General features: G+C 45.8%; 1 protein-coding gene across 1 annotated transcript in view; it reads left to right on the plus strand.

Moving 5' to 3' along the window:
* The window catches only part of LOC138369226 (extended synaptotagmin-2-like), a 300,187-nt gene that overhangs the window by 34,940 nt on the left and 244,052 nt on the right, over positions 1-21,195 (plus strand). Inside the window, exon 3 of the mRNA XM_069332167.1 lies at positions 16,445-16,659. Within this exon, the coding sequence (XP_069188268.1) occupies positions 16,445-16,659 (215 nt within the window). The remainder of the gene's footprint in view (positions 1-16,444; positions 16,660-21,195) is intronic.

Raw genomic sequence — 21,195 nt, forward strand, 5'->3', positions numbered from 1 at the left:
TCCAATCATAATTATTGACACTGAACTTCCTAAGGAAAACATTACACTGAACCAATTTATAGAAGATATATGACAATTGAAATACAATCAGAAATACATTAGCAACACTCGTGCACAATATGTAAAAAAATCACTATTATAATAATATATAGCAAGGTACATCTTCTTGCAAGAAAAAACAAATTGAATCTTAACTTTTGTAATAAGTTCATTAACTCCAATGGAATGAAATAACTAAATATGGAAATAATCCAAAGTTCATTAGTTGACATTACACTTTTCATGTAAAAACAATTCACTGTAGCAACTATACAATATACATTTTCTTCATTACATTCTGAAACACTGTCTCCCAACTTAAGTGTAACTATAACTGTTCACTTGGATTCTAAACACCTTTATCTCTCCTGGGCACTATCTCATTTTGTTCACCTAAATACCTGAGGTAAATTCTCACTCTCTGCTCATCACAACATTTGTTCTTATTATACTCACCACACTTTGCAAGATTCACATGAGACGAGTACAATACATACATCCGAAATAAATGGCAGTCTGGACAACAAAATCTAATATAGAAGGTTTCCACTTAACTGGTTTCTTTCTCAACCTGGTAGTAATCTAATAACACCACAATTCACTTTATTAATAAGGAACAAGTTACAATACTCCAACACATCAAGGTAAAGTACTTACTCAACAACTTAAAATACACTACCTTTTGTAAACAGATAGTGCAGATCTAACCAATTTCATTCTGGAGCACTTCAACAGTTAGATGTAAGTTACCTGGACTTAGATGTAGTGAACTCTGACAACTACAACTCGGTTGAGGATACCATGTACATTTCCTGAGCTGGAACATCCTGGGTTGTAAGAGTTGATGGGTTTTCGACTGATTTCTACTCCTTTTCGGTAGAGTTAATTCACTGAGATGAATCGACATAGATGAGGGGTGGTTGAGGGAATTCTCCTTGTGAATGGGGATGATCTGGTATACACCCCTCAGGAACCTCTGGTCTCCAACACTCTGGATCTTCTTTGAAACAAACAGCTACGACCAAGTGTCACTAAAAGTAGATGAAACAGGGTTAGAAAACTCCGACACATCCGAAACTTCTTCACTCTTGGAACCACCAACAATAAGACCGGACTTAGAAGTTGACCTCTTATGCCTGTTGAAACAGACAAGAACAACCAGGAAAAGTGCAAGGAACACTTGTCTGAACTGATTCAGGTGACAACCAGTGTTGGGCAAATCATTCAGTCTCCTCCCGACTCTGCAAGACCCATCAGAGTGATAAAACATGAGAGCGCCCAAACATGTTAACAATAACAAACGAACACGCTCTCACCTCCTAACTGTGAACTCACCAAACAATCCTTTATAGCCTTCTTGCCCTACCATAATAGTATCATACCCACTCTGAAGCTTGGACCACACTTACTGTGAACTTTACTCAGCAAGTGTTTTCCTCCTGGTGATATCAAATAATTCAGCAAGTGTTAGGGGTTCTTATCACCTGGTAGGTGAAAACCATATTACTTTGGAACCACCCCAAGGGCAACCTGTAACCTTACACACTCATCAACAAACAAAACAGGTTGGATATCCACGTCCCCCCTCCAACTTGGAACTCACATATTTTACCTTGAACCTCTGCTTCAAAGTCTGATAAAATCATACAACACCACTCTGACTCTGAGAAACAGTACAATACATGAACTTAACATATGTTCTGTACATAGATGATACACAGTCCATTTCTTCAAGGTAGTATAGGTCCTGTGAAACAACTTCAGTTTGTATTAATGTCCTCAGAACACTCTGACTCCCATTACACAATGTTAAACAATTGATCCACCCGGAACAAGAATAACTGGCCAACCCCTCACTGCAATTTAGAAAAAATATTATCACTGTTAACTGTTACTCAAAATTTGCCAAATTGTCCTCCCATGACATATTCTTGAGATGCTTAGAGTACTTTCTCTTTACAATCACTAAATATTCTAAGCTGGGTCACCTCCTCACAGTCAACTGTAGAGGGAGGCTCAATAGGTCTCCATCTGCTCGACAGAAGCTGAGCATTTAGATGATCTCCCACAATCTCCAGCAATGGATCTACATAATAGACTGTCTCTTTACTACTCTCAGATATCTTGGGGTTAGTCCTACTTAACGTACACAAAGGCAATGACTCTAAAACTGGAACGAGTGGGCAAGTAACTGGCAACCCGACATCCTTTTCCAAACCATTTTGGTTCGAATATTTCGGGGTCAAGGCTTCAGCTGACTTACTCTCGACACCTGACTCAACCTCTGGAGCGAGCGGGCAAGTAACAGGTACACAGACTTCCTGTTCCAAACCGTTTACTTGGATAGAATAAATTGGGATCAAAGTATCAGACTCACTCTCAACAATCAGGTTGGCCACAAATGAATCCTGAAAATCTAGCTCCTACTTCATCTCTAAAGGGGTCCTGGACTGTGAAACAATTACCTTGGTAGTAACAGAACTGACACTTGGAACACTAATAGAATTGGATGCAGCACAGGTAGTTTAGATAATACCATCCTCTATATCTGTCTGTTCACTCACAGAACTGGACTCAGCACAGGCAGGATAGATAACACCACATACTGCCTCAGGCTGTGCCAGCACACAACTAGGGGGTAGTAAACATGATAGAACACTCTGTCTCAATAACGTGACACTTGTCAAAATCATTACCCACAATAACATCAACCCCAGGGATGGGCAACTGCTAACTAAGTGCTACAGTGCACCAACCTGCTGTAATGGTGGACCACAGGTGAATTTTAACTAATGGTACACACTGAGCATGACCTCCAAATCCCTGGATTTGGCCTTCGAATCCCTGAACCTCCAAATACTTCTTCACCGGTGTCTTCTGCGCAAACATCAGCAAGAACACAGTGAGAAATTAGAGATTGGGCGCTGCATCCTGTCCTCTTAAAAAGAACGTCGCTTTTGGTCGTTTACCCGTATGGCTGAATTTGGATGTAATTTGAAAATGAAATTAATTTTGGGATTTTTTTTTTTCAACAACAGTAAGTTAAGGGTCCTCTGATAGGTTAGGTGGGCAGGAAATTCTCATAAAGTTTCAAAACGGTATGAAAAACGTTAATGGAAAGAATCCTTTTCAAACCTGGCCGAGTTAGCCGGACGTCTCAAACAGAAAACGGAACAGTACGTCACTTTTGTGAGTCGATTTCATTTCAAATTATGCCCAAATTTGGCCATAGCCAAAAGTGACGTTATTTTTAAGAGGACGGGTTGGGGAAGCACCAGTGTCCCTCAATAACTGCATTGACTTCCAGTTTCCACTGGTACAAAATATTTCACCAGCATAGATATAAAGACTAAAATCAGTCATCTAATTTGACTTGACTGGAGCAACATTAGAATTAATTGCTTGCAACCCCCGTCTCATAATCAGACCGGTAGGTCTCAACTCAGGGTGCAAGGTAAAACAGGAATTAACCACATGATTTCTTCTCTTGCAATGTGTGCAATATCTGCCAGTGGTCGAAACAACCAAACCAACTGCAGGTTTAGACACTACACTATTTGAGGGTGAAAACTCCGTCTGATTTTCCTCTAACTTTGGCTTTACATGAGAAGAGTTCAGGGGAGTTGGTGGGTTAGCTGGTCTGGTCTGGAAAACATGAGATTTAGGAACAAGATAATTACTCCTAGAATGATTAGTATTATATTGGGTTCGAAAAGGAAACTTTGTGAGTAACTCGTGTTTGTCTGCTAGCTTGGCTACTTTCATAATGTCATTGGTCTGTTTATGTTCAGATATAAACAATGCTAATTTCTCTGGCAGACAAATTTGGGTGATTATCAGTACTACCTGTATGATTATTAATGTCACCTTGCCCTGCTGTAATTCCCTGTTCCTTTAGTCTCTTATTATTTATTGCTATACGCTGTTGAATTTCTAACTGCTTAGTTTGATGCTCTGCTTGTTTAGATTGATGCTCTGCTTGCTGCCTCCTAACTTCCTCTAGTTGCAACTGAGCCTCAATCCTTCTGTTCTGTGATTCTAGTTCAACTTGTTGCTGTTGGCGTTGATCTCCAGCATATGTTACTGAGTCTCCAATTCAAGTTTTTTTTATTGATATATAAAAAACCAAAGTACAAAAACAGGGAACAAGTGCAAAACAACATAGAAATACAAACAATCGTGCTTATACATGAAACAAAGGAAACACCATGAAACAGACATAAAATACATACAAGAGGTCACAGGAAAGCACACAGGACACAAGCAAGGAAACCCACAAACAGCATGGGACAGAGAATGCATACAATACACAACAAATAAATGACATAAGTACAATAACAAAAATGTACAAGAAAAAATACACAAAAATTACAACAAATGTACAGAAAGCTAACCACCCCTAGAACGGAAAAAGGGAGTAAATGAAAGCACAAGCACGGGCAGTCCGACCCCCTCACACAGAGGAACAGAACCGGACACAAATGAAGACACCAACATCAAATAAACAGTAAATCCAAAAACTACACATAAGAACATAAATAACATGAAATATGTACAAAGAATAAAACAATTACAAGGACAAAGAAATAATCACACACACACACAACCCATGCGACAAACACATGGAACAGCAACATACACAACCAGATCACCCCACACCAATACGTCCGCCACTCCAACACACGGGGCATGCGCAAAGACAGGAAAGAAAGAACACCAAACACCCACAACCGCGCACAACCACAACACAAACACTCATACCGAACAAAGGCAAAGCACAAAACAAATTGTAAATACATCAAAACAGGCCCACACAGGAGCCAGAAACAAACACCCACACCACACATACGCACAGACAAGGACACCCACCTGTGCATGCAAGCACTAGGGAAACAACACACACAACACAGAGGAACCAACCACACGGATCACTCATACTTCTCCGAGTACTCCCGAGCCGGAAATCGTAAGCAGTAAGCATCCCAAACACCTAGGTCTTCTTCAGTAAGCGGACGTCCAGGAGTCGCAGTAGGCCGAGGCATCAAATCCGGTACGCCAATGATGAAACACTGCGCCCGCGGAATCCCAGATGGTAGAGGGGCACCAGGGAACAGGACGCACCAGGTCATCGGACTCAAAACACAGAGCTGTACTAGAACTGACGACCACCTCTCCGGACGGGAGGACAAAAGGTAAGGGTTTCCTCCTAGGAAGCCGGTCACAGGGCTGCACACTTGAAAGCACACCAGGCTGCACAGCAGGCCGCACATCGGGCCGCCCATTAGGGCGCACACTTCAGTCTACACCGGGCATCGCACTGAGCCCCACAGAGGGTGGCTCCGCAGGCGCCCCAATGCCCCCACCCATCGGAACAGGAGCAGAGTTCTCCCGCCGCACATCCTTTGACAACACCACTAGAAGGTCGCGGTCACCAGGGGCAACCGCCCACTGAGGAGAGCCACCAGCAGGGGGCACAGTGTCCAACACAGAAGGCACCACAGGAGGCAGCACCACCTCGCCCACAGCATCATCATCCATAGCATCACGCTCCTCTGCCCACGTCCGGTGAGGTGACGCATCCCGAGCCAACCGACGGCGCTTAGAAATATGCCGTTGATCGTCGAAACCGTCACCCTCTGCAAGCGGTGCCCAAGAAGAACCGTCGGCAGGCGATCTCAAAGCCGGGGCAGCACGACCACGCAAAACGGCAGCTTCAACGACACGAGGTAGCAAGCCACCACCAACCAGAGAGACCGGATCCGGAGAAGGAAGAGACACAGCTGGCGGAAGGGTAGACACCAGCACACTTAAAAGATCCAGCGAGGGTGACGGATCCAGCACAGGAGAGGAGGCGCGTGTTAATGAGGAAACTACCAGAGGCAACGAGGCAGAGGGCGGGGCCGGAGTCACACACACCACCACCCCTGACAGCCCCGGGAAGCACACGTCCTTTTGCAGGAGAGACAGACACCACCCCTACAGCACCATCCAAGGCCACCACGGAAGCAACCGGATGCGGATGCACCTCCGCATCCACCGAACGTCGAAGGCAGGAATCAGGGGCCCCTAGGTTCTCAGAGCTTACAGGTAGGGCAAACAGATCAGGGCCAGATGGAGCGACAGCCGGAACCGCCGCAGGAACCACACCAGGCATCTTCACAGAGCGAGGATCCGCCGGGGAATCCCCACACACAGACAAGCGGGAAAAGTCATCCTCCAGGAAAACTGAAGGGGCCTCAGCACGAGGAGCATCACAGCCGGCGGCCACATGGCCTTCAGCACCACACCGAAAACAGGTGCGTGTTTGACCCTGTTTAAAGATCCGCAGAGAGAGCCCACGAAACGAAACCCTGGAAGGAATAGGGCTCGTGACCTGCATGACGAGCGGTCAAGCGCCCAGACGGACCCCATTTAGCCGGTCCGCACACAAAGACCTAGTGTTTACGCACCACACCGCGTAAACACCAACATGAGCTCCGCCTCAGGGAAGGTCACCGGCACACCATGCACACTTACAAAAGTCAAGGGCCCTAGGGATTCGAGATCTCCACAGTCACAGCCGAAGCAGGAAGAGGAAGCAAGCGTGCATCCCAGCGTGCCACAAACTCCTGGTAAATAAGTGACGTGGCAAATGACACCGCCACACAGGTAGGCGAGATTTTTTCTAGCCCCAGGAGATTGGAGACGTTGACACGGAGCACGTCCAGGAGAGCAATCTCCACAATGGCCAGTCCACTGCACCAGAAAAATCCAGCCGTACAGTATCCACCTGTCGAACACGGCCACCACTGGCCACCTCAATACTGGCAACCAGAGCCCCGGCTAGCGGGCGCTCCACACCTCCAACAACAAACCACCACTCAGCAACGGCAAATGACGACTGGCTGCTCTAGCCCGATGTCTGTACCCTCTGACGACGGAGCAGGGAATTTCAGCTGTTTTTCGCAGGTCTGCATTTCCAACCTCTGTTTCTCTGCTTCTTATCCAGCCAACTCGAGTTTAGATTCCATTTCTAGCTTTAGAATAGTCACCTGGTCACTTGACTCTTCCTCTAATTCCTCTAACCACTCCTCGTCAAGTTTCTCCTCCTCCACCAAGTGTGTGACAATTACCCTTACTAAATGAGCCTTTAGCATTCTCTTTGAAAGTTTCAGATTTATTTTTTCAGCCATGTACAACAACCCAGACTTATTCAAGTCTTTAATTTCACCAAACTTAGGCTGCTCGACCAACACAGCAATTTGTTCCTAAATTGTCAGCTTAATTAGCACAACTAGCAATTACAACAACACTGAAAGTTTGCTTGGCCACTGGCACAAGCAGTACATTTACCTCATTTGTGAGGTGTTGAGAAAACTTCTGCAAGCAGCTCTGAATAAACATGGAAATGGTACACAGGCTTGGTTGGGTAGCACTAGTTAAACACACAGTACCTAGGAAGGCATTAACAATTAGTAACTTGTACTACTATTTAGTTCATTGAATTAAGGGAATTAATTCTCCCGGACAGGCCCCCATTTTGTTATGACTCTTGACCTTTTGGTATAGTTCCTCTGAGGAACTATACTTATAGCAGTATCATATATATAGAGGCAGTCTTGCCTGCTACAAATTCCTAGGGTAAATAAATGAACTGCTTACTCAGCAAAGCAATATACTTTAAGTATGGGGTAACAAAGAAACATACAAACATATAAATGAAATACAGGCAGCCAGAAATATTGTTGCACCAGAACGAAATATCACAATATAATTATATATATAAGTACTGATCATTATTTTAAAACTTAAATTAATAGATGGGTATGCAAATAATGGTCTAACCATGAAATTACTTATGATACTAAAAAAAACAGGTACGAAAGACTTATGTCATAGAATGTCCACCCCAACCAGCCTCACCCATGCAACTAGCGTGCACGGCATGGTGTCGACAGGTTACCAACTACGAACCACATGAAATCTCTAGATACTCTGCTGTCTAAGAGTAATACTTAAGAATATAAATATGACAATACTAATATGCATATAACACTGCTAAGGTATAATTAAAGAAATATGTACATACAAACAACTGGAATAAATACAGGGATGAATCAATGATGCTTGGTTGATACACTGCATTCATTATTGGAACATCCCAAATATGATCTTTCCCCCATGAGTCGCCATGGTCTCCCCCTACATGATTTAACAGGCAATAGCGTCAGCAAAATAATCTCATACTAGCACACTACAGCATGCTATATTTAACACAAACCTATATATTAGAAAACAAATAGAGATAGTGTTTAATTTAAAATATCTAAGGAAAGAATAATGAACATACATATTTATCATGATTGATGTTAGAATCAAATATATAGATTCATAACATTCCTCCTCGTCCTTAAAGAAAAATGAAATTAACTGAAGGTTGATTTCAGTTTTTGACTGCAGGTGAATACAATGCTGAGTACTTATATTCAAATCAGAATTATTGACACTGAACTTCCTAAGGAAAACATTACACTGAAGCAATATGTAGAAGGTATATGGCATTTGAAATACATTCAGAAATACATTAGCAACACTCATGCACAATGTGTAAAAAATCACTAATATCATATTTGACAAGGTACATCTCCTTGCAAGAAAAGAACAATTTGAATTAAAACTTCTATAATGAGTTCATTAACTCCAATGGAATGAAATAACTAAATATGGAAATAATCCAAAGTTCAATAGTTGACATTACATTCTTTATGTAAGAACAATTCACTGTAGCAACAATACAAAAAACATTTAATTCATTACATTGTGAAACACTGTCTCCTCACTTTAGTGTATCTATTACTGTTCACCTTAGATTCTCAATACCTTTATCTCTCCTGGGCACTATCTCATTTTGTTCACCTAAATACCTTGAGGTTATCTTGAGGTTATCTTGAGATGATTTCGGGGCTTTTAGTGTCCCTGCGGCCCGGTCCTCAACCAGGCCTCCACCCCCAGGAAGCAGTCCGTGACAGCTGACTAACTCCCAGGTACCTATTTACTGCTAGGTAACAGGGGCATTCAGGGTGAAAGAAACTTTGCCCATTTGTTTCTGCCTCGTGCGGGAATCGAACCCGCGCCACAGAATTACGAGTCCGAAGGGAGGCGACACATATAAGTACGGTCAGGAAAAACAACAGAGTAGCCCACACCGTCCACAGACATAGACCCATCGGTGAGGATGGAAATAGAGTGGGAGTGTGAAGAAAAGTGCTCAAGGAAGAGGCTTTTCAGAATTGTAGGAGGGGTAAAGGCTTTAGTAATACAAGTCAAGGACGTACAAAACTTGGGAAGGGGGGACTCCACGGAGGCAAGGAAGGAACAATATGAGGAGAAACATTAGAAATATGAACTGAAAGAGAATTCTGTAAGCGAGATAACCGGACAGAAAGAGGGAGACGATGAAGAGGAACAGGTGCTACAAAAGGAGGAAAAGTCAAAGCAAGTCAGAGGCGACAGGAAGGATGTTGTAAAGACCGCGCAAGATAACAAAGACAGTAGCGATCACGGCGGTCCTGAAGAGAGAAAGCCAGTGTCAACATACAAACTGAGGGCGGGAGTCGAACGAAAGGCACCAGAGCTGAGACGCAACCCAGTATGGTGCAAAGCATCAAGACGGCAAAGAGTAGAAGGAGAAGCAGAAGAGTATGCAGGGCAACCATAATTGAGTTTAGACAGGACGAGAGAGGAGTGCAAATAGAGGAGCGTGCGCCTATCCACTCCCCAAGAAGTATGGGACAAAACCTTAAGGAGGTTAAGGGCCTTAGAGCATTCAACACGGAGGTAAGAGATATGGGCTGACCAAGACAAACGAGTGTCAAAGACTAACCCCAAAAGCTGTGCGGAATCCCTGTACATAATGGGATGACCATAAAGCGATAAAGAGGGACGAAGAACGACATGCTTCCAAGTAAAAGTCATAGCACAAGTCTTAGACGCAGAGAACTTGAAGCCATGATCGGTGGCCCAAGACGACACGGCATCAATCGCAAGTTGAAGCTGCCGTTGAAGGAGAGGCGAATCACCACCCCGACAGCAAAGGGTAAGATCATCAACATAGAGAGCGGAGAAGACCCCAGAAGGAAGAGAGGAAAGAAGACCGTTGAGGGCAACTAGAAAAAGAGCTCAGAACACTACCCTGGGATACACCCTCATACTGCCGAAAAGGGGCAGAGAGAGTGGTACCAAGCCGCACACGAAAGGAACGACAAGAGAGGCAGCTCTGGAGGAAGAGAAGGAGGTTCCCACGAAGGCCAAAGAATGAAGTTGAGACAGAATATGATAACGCCAGGTAGTGTCGTAAGCCTTTTCCAGGTCAAAAAGGACGGCAACAACGGAGGTCTTCGCAGCAAAAGCAGTACGAATATAGACCTCCAAGTTCACCGGGACATCCGTTGTGCTGCGGCACTTGCGAAAATCAAATTGAGAAGGGGAGAGGTGGTGATAGTGTTCTAAGAACCACATCAAACGAACGTTAACCATACGTTCAAAGAGCTTGCAGACACAACTCGTGAGGGCAATAGGGCGGAAGTCCTTGGGGGATGACCCGAGAGACCCTGATTTCCGAACAGGGAGGATAACAGCATCGAGCCAGTCTTCAGGAACTGACGACGACTCCCAGACCCGATTGTACAGATTCAGTAAATACTGAGACATGCACGGAGGGAGATGGGGAAGCATTTCATAATGAATGCCATCGGAGCCCGCTGCTGTAGAACCACAAAGGGCTAGGGCAGACTGAAGCTCAGAGAGAGAGAAGGGATCATAATAGGAAAGGTGAAGATAAGTACAGAAATTTAAAGGATGAGATTCAAGAATAGGCTTACGAAGAAGGAAGGATTGGGGAAGATGAGAACCAGAACTAACAGAGGAAAAATGGGAACCCAGTACGGTCGCGACCTGCAACGGGTCTGCCACAATAGCACCAGGGAGGCGAAGAACCGGTGAGACATTAGGAACGAACTTACCCACAATCTTGCGGATACGCTTCCAGACCAGTGGGAGAGGAGTTTCGGATGTAATGGTGGAGACATAAAACGCCCAGCAAGCACGTTTAGCCGTACGGATGGTCCTACGGGCCACCGCACTCACCTTCCGAAACAAAAGAAAAGACTCAACCGTCTGCCGGCGGCGATGTCTCTTCCAGGCTGCACGCTTACAGCGGACAGCCCGAGCACAGTCCACATTCCACCAGGGAACGCACTTCCGCATTCCCCGAGAAGAAGAGCGAGGAATAGAGTGGAGGGCAGCATCAAAGATAGTGTCATGAAAAAGAAGGAGGGCGCGAGGGAGAGGCAGAACGGAAAGGTCGGAAATAGTAGCACGGAGAGTAAACAGGCGCCAGTCAGCCTCGGCAAACCACCACCTAGGGAAGGAGAGAGGAGGGCGAAAAGAGAAAAAAGTAACAAGGATAGGAAAATGGTCACTGCCATGGTGGTCATCAAGGACCCGCCACCCAAAATCTAAGGAAAGGGATGACGAGCACAGAGAAAGATCGAGACAAGAAAGAGAGCGAGTCCGAGAGTTCAAATGAGTAGGCTCACCAGAATTAAGAAGGGACAGGGAAGAAGAGAGGATGAAAGGTTCAAGGAGGCAACACCGGGTGTTTGTCAGCACATCACCCCAAAGGGCATGACGACAATTCAAATCACCCAGTAGGAGCACAGGCTCAGGCAAGAAGTCTAGGAGATGTTTAAGATCGGGAAGAGAAAGTGGGACAGTGGGGGGGGGGAGATTAAATGGAACAAACCATGTACCATCTACGCACAAAGACACGGGCGGCAGAACAGTGGAGAGGCGAGGAAAAAAGTAAGGGGACAAAGGGAACAAATCAGAGCAAATCAAGAGAGCAGAAGAATTATGGATCCCAGCTGTTGCTGGGGTGGGGGGAGAGAGAAAAGAATAGCCATGGAAGCGACCAGGACGAGCACCAAGCATCGGCTCCTGGAGACAGACACAATGGGGGCGAAAACTGTGAAATAAGTTGGAGGTCAAGGAAATTGGCGTAAAATCCACGGATGTTCCATTGAAGAAAAGACCTCAGCAAAGAGAGAGCGGAGAACAACAGAGAGCAAAGAAGAAACAAAAGTGAAGAAGGAATACAGCACACTAAAAAAGCACAGGGTCAGGATCAGGGTCAGCGAAGTCAGGGTTAGGGGGCATGGGTCAACTGAGTAAAGAAGGAAGGAAAGAAGCAGGAGGAGAGACCAGAGGTGGACGAGCAGGGTCTGGAGGAGGAGAAGGAAGGGAAGGAGGAGGCAGAAAGAGGGGAGCGCACCTCAGCAAGGGCAGTAACTGAGATGGAACCGGGGGCTAAAGAAACCCCCACAGTAGGAACAGGGGGCTCCACCACCGAAGCGGGAGGGGGAGGAGCGATAGAATCAGAGATAGGTGGTGAAGAAGAAAGCGAAGCCTTCTTACTGACCGGAGAGGAGGAAGGAGAGGAGCCAGGTTTCCGCTTCTGACTCAAAGATACAGGCGTCCCAGCAGCAATGTACTGGGCAACAGACTCCAGCGTCTCGATAGGAGAGGAAGAGCAAAATTGAACAACACGACCATCAGGAGAGCGATGGACATCTTTCCGCACAGTCAGGCGGCGTGGAAAGCCAAGAGACAGACGAGAATGACGGGAAGGAGGACCAGAGGGAGTGGAAAAAGAAGGCACAGGAGACGTGACAGACTGAGTAGAAAGAAGGGGAGCCCTAGACAGAGAACCAGGAGGTGGACCCTTCGGGACAGAACGGAGGGAAACAGGGAAGGTGTTGGTGGGCATGTCCGGGTCTAAGGCTTGGAAACGGTTGTGAGACTGAGGAAGGCGGGAAGGACGAGGAGAGGAAGAACACACCACGCGAGCATAGGAGACACCAGCGAAAGAGGGGAGACGAACTTGGCGCCGAGCCTCAGGAAAAGACAAACGGTCCCGGTGTTTCAAGTTGAGGACAGCCGCCTCAAGTTTGTAACGAGTTCACGTACGGGAGAAGGTAGGGTAGGCCTCACTGCAATTGAGGCAGCGGGCCTGGGGAGAAGTGCACTCCAACTTAGAGTGACCCTCGTTTCCACACAGGTGACAGAGAGAGACAGGAATAGAGCATTTGAGGGCACCATGTCCAAACCTCCAGCACCTACTGCAGAGCCGAGGAGATGGAATATATTCCTGAACGAAGCATCTGGCACCAGCAAGAATGACAGAAGGCGGAAGGGTCCTACCATCAAAGGTAATCTTCACAACCCGAAGGGGCAGACGGCGATGACCACGAGGGGGACGAGTAAATGTATCCACCTGGAGGACAGAATGACCCTGGGCCTCGAGGATATGCTTGATATCCTGGTGGCAGTCTTTGAGATCCCTAACACCGGTCGCAACATGGTGCAGAAGGAGAACAGTGCCAACACTGGCATTCAACCGAGCGTTCTTCGAGATCCAAACAGGGGTCTCGCCAAGGCAGGATAAGGCGGCAAAGCGGGTGGCCTCATCCTGAGAAGGAGCAGCAACGACACAGGTACCAAGACGAGTGGGGTTGAAGGTGACAGAGGCATCCACGGAATCAACAAGATGCCTATGAAGGGAAAAATCGTCAGGAGTTGAATCCAAAGGTTGGAGGTCAAAGTACTAAATACACGTAGCAGGACCAAACAAAGTATGGAACGAATTAGGATGGGAAGGGAGCATACGAGAGCGGCCGTGGCGGGGACGGCGATGAGAACCCTTAGAGAGAGACGGGTCAAAAGGTGCAGTAGTCACAAGAAGAGATGGAGCCGTGCAAGGGAACGAGACGGTCACCACAGCAGGCTTGGGGCTCGACCCAACCACAGAGGAAGGAGGGAAGCAGGGAGGAAGAGTCCGGTCTGAGCCTGAACCGGGTCCTGTAGCGGGGGCTACAGATCCCAGTCTTCCAGGACGGTCCGACTCAGGGGCCTGGTCGCCCACCCCATGAACCTGGATAAGAGAAGTCAAGTCGTCATCCATACAGCAAACCAATATATAAGGGATGGGACCTGGAAAAAAGGGATACCACCTACCAGGGCAGCCAGGGAGGCCGAGCGTGGGGCCAGAGCAGGAAGTGTGCATCGTCCCCAGCGGTGCTCTCCCTTTTTAACAGGGGAGTCCTATTACTTCGTTCATTCTCCCACACTGGTCCTAAGACCCCAGTCTCCCTATCGCCCCAGCTTGGACACCCAACCATCCACTCAGGGCGGCCTCTCACAGGCGACCCCTCCAGCGGGTGGTCTGATGGCTCACAAGGCCCCTACATGGTGCGTACACCATCCAAAGAGGGGGCAGGAGAGGGGGCACAGGCAACCCACACCGGTCCCAGGGAGGTGTACGTGAGCCCCTCACCACGGCAAGGAGGCACCACGGAGGGGACTAAAAGTACAAGAAACAGGGTTAGACTACTCCGACACATCCGAAATCACAGACCTCACCGGGAGCTTCTCATCTCGAAATCACAGGCTTCACAGGGAGGCTATTGTTTACATTCAATGTCCGCCCAAGCTCTGTCCTCTCCTAGTGTCCGAGAAATATAGTTCAATTTTCCCTCTTTTCTTAACAATGGGAGGAAGCCTTTAATTTTATGGTAGATTTGGTTTAAGTAAATCATAGAGAATACTTTTCAATCAAGTTTAATCACTAGACTGTTGTTTTAAGAATACTTGTTGAACTTAAATTAATGTTTTGATGACGTCACAGATGTCCCGTTCTCTGTAATCCTTTATGACTAACTAATGTAAATTAAAAACATCTTATTGCGTTTAGTAATGATAATATGTTAGTTTCGGATTTCCGACATCAGGTGTGCATTTCATGTGTGGATGGTTAGGTGTATATCTTATGTGTGTCTGTTTATTAAAGTTTTATTTCTTTAACTGTAGTGAACTTTCATGGAATAAATCATGCAATTATGGTTTTGGTTTGTTTATGCATAATTGCAAAGTTTTAATGTAGATGTCGGAAATTTCGACACTTTATCTACTAACCCCTGATATACCAAGTTAAAACGGTTATGTCAGGTACATACTAATATCACTAACTTCTCAAACTGAACGGATTTGATAGTATGTTGACCAGACCACATACTAGGAAGTGAAGGGACGGCGACGTTTCGGTCCGTCCTGGACCATTCTCAAGTCGATTGTCAGATCTGATAGCGTTCATGAGAGAATGGGATGTTGCCACGTATGCAAAATACACTATACGAATAATCTCTCTCTTGTAGTAACATAAAACTTTCAGTGTGCAGACTAAATGAGATAAAAGAGTACTTAAATTAATAATAGTTACTTCAACTAAATAATCAGTAAATCAAGCGTCGCTCTTCCTACATAGAAAATGACGAGTTTTGAACTAAGCTGAGTTAGCATTCCCAGCTGGGGAGGGATGTGACGCCATTAGGCAGAAAGCACACGACCTGTGTGCTTGGCAGAGAAGACACTTCTACGTTTTATCTTTTAATTGCTTACAATAGGCACATTTCCCAAGTTCTTGATACAGGAAAGAAACCATTCCACCTAACCAACGAACTCATCGTAACATGGAAGCGGTATTTCCGAGCAATTGTTGTAGTTTATGTTAGTAGCCATTATCATGATCTCTGTAGCGTTGCCAGGTTATGAGGCATGCGCTCTAACTGAAGTGGGTAAGCCTAATTATTAATGCAGACTCATCTTATTTGAATATCCACTGTGTAAAGGTAGCAGTTTACTACTGATACATTATTTGGTAGGTGCCGTTCAGAAGAAGAATTAATATCGAGTCAGCCTGTCGCACCATGCGGTTTCCCAAGTTGCCATTAAGACTCCACCAACTGTGGTTCATCATCTGTGACCGAAGGAAACCACTGTCTATTATCAGGCGATTTCGACTCTAGAGCTAAGCACTAGATAAATTATTTAACCTTAGAACTAACATAAAAACTGTAGTCTTGTTAACCCCCAACTTGTGGAAGGATAACCCCAGCAGGACTAATCAATATAATACAGTCCATATACGTCATACAGTCCACTTCAATTAATTAATTTTAAAGCAGATTTCTACAGGTAATTTAACAGTATTCAAACTCCTACTGGGCAAAATTCCCCACAGTAGAAGTTAAAATGTACTTCATATACTTATCCGTATTTTTATTTCATTTAATAATATGTAGTGTCACTAAACTGCATTAGGATATAGGGAATACTATTTAGTAAAATTATATAATTATTATCTTTCCACTCTAAATGTAAGTAAAGATTTCCACTTATATTTGGAATATACACTTTCCACTCCATTCCATTTTGCCAAACGACTTGGCAAAGTTCGGAGGATGAGAATGTTTTGTTTGGTCGAATATTATCAGTGTTCGGAGTGAATAATTTCCTGAACTTCTCCCAACAGATTCTTAGGCTGCTGCGACCTACACTTGCTGTACATATTGAGGATATCCTACAACAATTGATCGTTCCTAAGATCAGAGAGTCGTTCGAGGATTGGCCTAAATTTAACTTACAGTTACGAGAAATGAAATCATGTGCTCAGGAACCGCAACTCCTGGGTGTGAAGGTTCACGACAGGACTTCGTCAGGAGACATCGTCCTGGATCTTAAATATGGGTGAGTAATTGAGGGAGGTTTGAATTATAAATGTTAAGATTAAGAGGGTCACGCTATCATATTTATATGTGCTCTGTCAGTCTCTTTCCTACTAATTCTAAAGAGGTGAATGTCTGTCTGTCTGCCAGAAGTTGGAGGTCAGATGTTTTTGGCTAATATCACTTTGTGCATTTACTGTTGGTGGTATTGAGCGTGTCATAAGGGGGTCAGAGTTGGCCCACATGCTCCCTCTGCAAGGAGGTTGGCCTCAATACCCCTTCACAAAGTCCAGTGGATATGAAATATAGGGTTTAGTCCGCAGGGTGTAGTCCACAGGGTGTAGTCCACAGGGTTTACAGTTCATTGATCTATTAATACATTGAGATACTAACATGCGAATCGAACGTTCGACTGACGATTTGTATTCTGAGCAAAAACTTTTGGTTACAGTGAAGATAAAAAGTGGGGAAGTTGCTTACAGTGCTTACCTATCTGTGACTATAAGAAAGTGAGGGCTAACTATTTGAGCCCCGCCAACTATCCTTCTTGTTGAAGAGAGCTGGGAATATGGGGAATGAATATATGGGAAGCCAATGGGGGGAATGTGTAGGTGGAGAATGGTATGAAATGAATATGTTTGCAAAAATTAAGAGTATGTTAAGAAAATGGTTAGAGTGCTGGAACAAGATGAGTAAGGTGTGTGACGAGTGTGATAAAGAGGGAATCTGAGTGGGGAGGCTAGGACGGTGTACGTGGGGGAGATAGGAAGTATGAAAGTGTTACCACCCTGGATTCCTAACTGACTTTGCCAGGAAGCCTGAGGTCAAATTGGATTCTTTATATTCATGCGGGGATTAGACACTCAAGTATTCTGATAGTGATAGGCCCTGACTTAGGGATTTTTAATTGGTTGTTCCTAATTAAATACATATTAGAACATTAATTGATAGGATTGGATTATGTAAGAGGGATATTTAATTAACAACAATATTTACATTGAAGATTTCTTATATCATGGGTATGCTTTTGTTTCTGTCTCCCTTGCCAGACATAAGAAGAATCTTGTTGCTCACAGAGCAGGCAGACTCTGTGATTGTTGATTATTAAATAAAATATAGAGCTATTTGGTAGCTATTCCTAGAACTGTTAAAGTAACAAGTAAAGAAATGTCTGGGAAGACTTGAAATGATTGTTGCTGTACGATCATTTGAGTATCGGCCGGCAGCAACCATCAGAGCTGCCAGAGCTGGGCCAGTCATCTAGGCTGTGCTGCTGGACTAGGCAGTCACGAGAATTTGTGGGCCGTTGTCTTACCCTTTCTCCTTCTCCTCTCTTCTCTCTCCTTATTCTGTATTACATGTACTATCCAGTTAAGTATCTTATTATAGTATTACCGTGCCATTAGCTAAGTTTTGAGTGTATTTATTTGTGTTCACTAAGTCTGTGACCCTAAGTGTACTCTAGGGTGGCTCGAGAGACCACGTGAGCTAAGGTTTACAGTGTTACTTATGTGTGTTCTAGTGTGCCTTTAGAAAAGTAGTCTTTACCCTAGTTTGCTTTTGTAAGCCTTGTATCCTGCCTATGTGGATTCAAGGAGTTTAATGTTAGGTAGAGTGGTAAAGTATTTACTGTATTTTGTATATGGGGGGAGAGGTTATTAGAGGGGTTTAATAAACAAGTAATAAGGTTTAGGAGTATCCTTTCATCCTGTTTGGAGTAGAGTAGGTGATTAACCTTACGACTGCAGACTTTCATTTAAGACATGTATTAGTTGCTGGAAAGTGTGTTTCCTGGGGGCCGGGCCGTACCTAACTCCACTATTTTAGGAACTTCTTGACCTTAGCTATTGGCCCTCACAGAGCAACCATTTGCCCCCGCTTAACAGCCTGTAAGAGGAGAAAGGTTATTTTGAGATGATTTCAGGGCTTAGCTTCCCCGCGGCCCGGTCCTCGACCAAGACTATTTTTGTTACTCCCCCTCCCAGGAAGCAGCTGTCAGGAACCTATTTACTGCTAGGTAACAAGGGAATCAGGGTTAAAGAAACATTTTGCCCATTTGTCTCCGCCTACACCGGGGATCGAACCCGGAACCTCAGGACTACGAATCCGAAGCGAATTCCACTCAACTGTCAGGCATCACTGTGTCTCCCTGACATGGGGAGGATGTTGGAGAGGAAGAGATCGGATGGTGGACAACAGGGAAGGTGATGTGTACCCAGCACACACGTTGGGAGTGTGTGGAGGACGTTGGAGAGAGTGAAAAGGGAAGACACGAAGGAGGGTGGAAGTAGGGAGACACCTAGGAGGGTGTGTGTGTGTGTGTGTGTGTGTAGGAGAGACATTTTCGAGGGTGTGTGTGGGGGAGACACCTAGGAGGGTGTGTGTGTGTGGGGCACCTAGGAGGGTGTGGGTGTGTGGGGGAGACACCTAGGAGGGTGTGGGTGTGTGGGGGAGACACCTAGGAGGGTGGGTGTGTGTGGGGAGACACCTAGGAGGGTGTGTGTGGGGGGAGACACCTAGGAGGGTGTGTGTGTGGGGAGACACCTAGGAGGGTGTGTGTGGGGGGAGACACCTAGGAGGGTGTGTGTGTGTGTGGGGAGACACCTAGGAGGGTGTGTATGTGGGGGGAGACACCTAGGAGGGTGTGTGTGGGGAGACACCTAGGAGGGTGTGTGTGGGGGGAGACACCTAGGAGGGTGTGTGTGTGGGGAGACACCTAGGAGGGTGTGTGTGGAGGGAGACACCTAGGAGGGTGTGTGTGTGGGGAGACACCTAGGAGGGTGTGTATGTGGGGGGAGACACCTAGGAGGGTGTGTGTGGGGAGACAGCTAGGAGGGTGTGTGTGTGGGGAGACACCTAGGAGGGTGTGTGTGTGGGGAGACACCTAGGAGGGTGTGTGTGGGGAGACACCTAGGAGGGTGTGTGTGGGGAGACACCTAGGAGGGTGTGTGGGGAGACACCTAGGAGGGTGTGTGTGGGGAGACACCTAGGAGGGTGTGTGGGGAGACACCTAGGAGGGTGTGTGTGTGTGGGGAGACACCTAGGAGGGTGTGTGTGTGGGGAGACACCTAGGAGGGTGTGTGGGGAGACACCTACGAGGGTGTGTGTGGGGAGACACCTAGGAGGGTGTGTGTGTGTGTGGGAGACACCTAGGAGGGTGTGTGTGTGGGGAGACACCTAGGAGGGTGTGTGTGGGGAGACACCTAGGAGGGTGTGTGTGTGGGGAGACACCTAGGAGGGTGTGTGTGGGGAGACACCTAGGAGGGTGTGTGTGGGGAGACACCTAGGAGGGTGTGTGTGTGGGGAGACACCTAGGAGGGTGTGTGTGTGTGGGGAGACACCTAGGAGGGTGTGTGTGTGTGGGGAGACACCTAGGAGGGTGTGTGTGGGGAGACACCTAGGAGGGTGTGTGTGTGTGTGGGGAGACACCTAGGAGGGTGTGTGTGGGGAGACACCTAGGAGGGTGTGTGTGGGGAGACACCTAGGAGGGTGTGTGTGGGGAGACACCTAGGAGGGTGTGTGTGGGGAGACACCTAGGTGGGTGTGTGTGGGGAGACACCTAGGAGGGTGTGTGTGGGGAGACACCTAGGAGGGTATGGGTGTGGGAGACACCTAGGAGGGTGTATGTGGGGAGACACCTAGGAGGGTGTGTGTGGGGAGACACCTAGGAGGGTATGGGTGTGGGAGACACCTAGGAGGGTGTCACATCAACAATGGGCTCGAGACCGACCACAAGTACAGTTTATAATTTAAGCAACTGACATATATGGAGGGCTAGTGTCACAATTGATATGTTTATCCTACACATAACCCCCTCTCCCCCATCCAATGGGCAGCGGTGGATAGGTTACAATCAAGTCGTTTTTTGCGTTTTATTCAGAGATTAGATCTTATTGGGTGAGGAAAGATATTCATATTTTAAAGAAGGCTTCTTGGCTGATGCTCTCCATTGATGGAAAATATACAACCTTTTGAAAATCAATGTTAGTTTGATCTAGATATTGTAATTAACGAAAGTATTTATGTCATCAGAAAGGTAGAAATATAGGCTACATTTAAAATCCTTTGTCATAAATATAACTGAAGTGAAAACGAAGATTTATGCGTTTTGATAGTTACTTGATGGCTAGCTCTTGAGAGTGTGAAGCCCTGCACACCAGCCAATAAATTGTATAATTAGTTTCCATATATTTTAATTAATCTTGAAAATCTATATATCAGAAGAAAGGAAGATGTAGCCGTTAATGTGACAACATTTAAAAATATATATCTCTTAAGTTAAATAAATAATCCCACCTTATCGCCGGTGTCCGGACACATGAGAACTACCTAGGTATCAGTATCCAGCCAGGCGGGGATCACAGGCTGCACAATACTGATAAATTATGTAATGCACTACTTGTGGTCCATCTCGAACCCATTTATGATGTGACGACTCATAGTGAATTTTGTAACTAGCTCATCAAGATTGTAACTAGCTTAGCTAAATGAATTGTGGGGTTCGGTCCATTCATTTTCTTTCTTTATTATGCACCCCATAATACCCATCCCGTGGGTG

Source organism: Procambarus clarkii, chromosome 27, assembly GCF_040958095.1.
Source record: "Procambarus clarkii isolate CNS0578487 chromosome 27, FALCON_Pclarkii_2.0, whole genome shotgun sequence".
NCBI classification, from domain to species: Eukaryota; Metazoa; Arthropoda; class Malacostraca; order Decapoda; family Cambaridae; genus Procambarus; species Procambarus clarkii.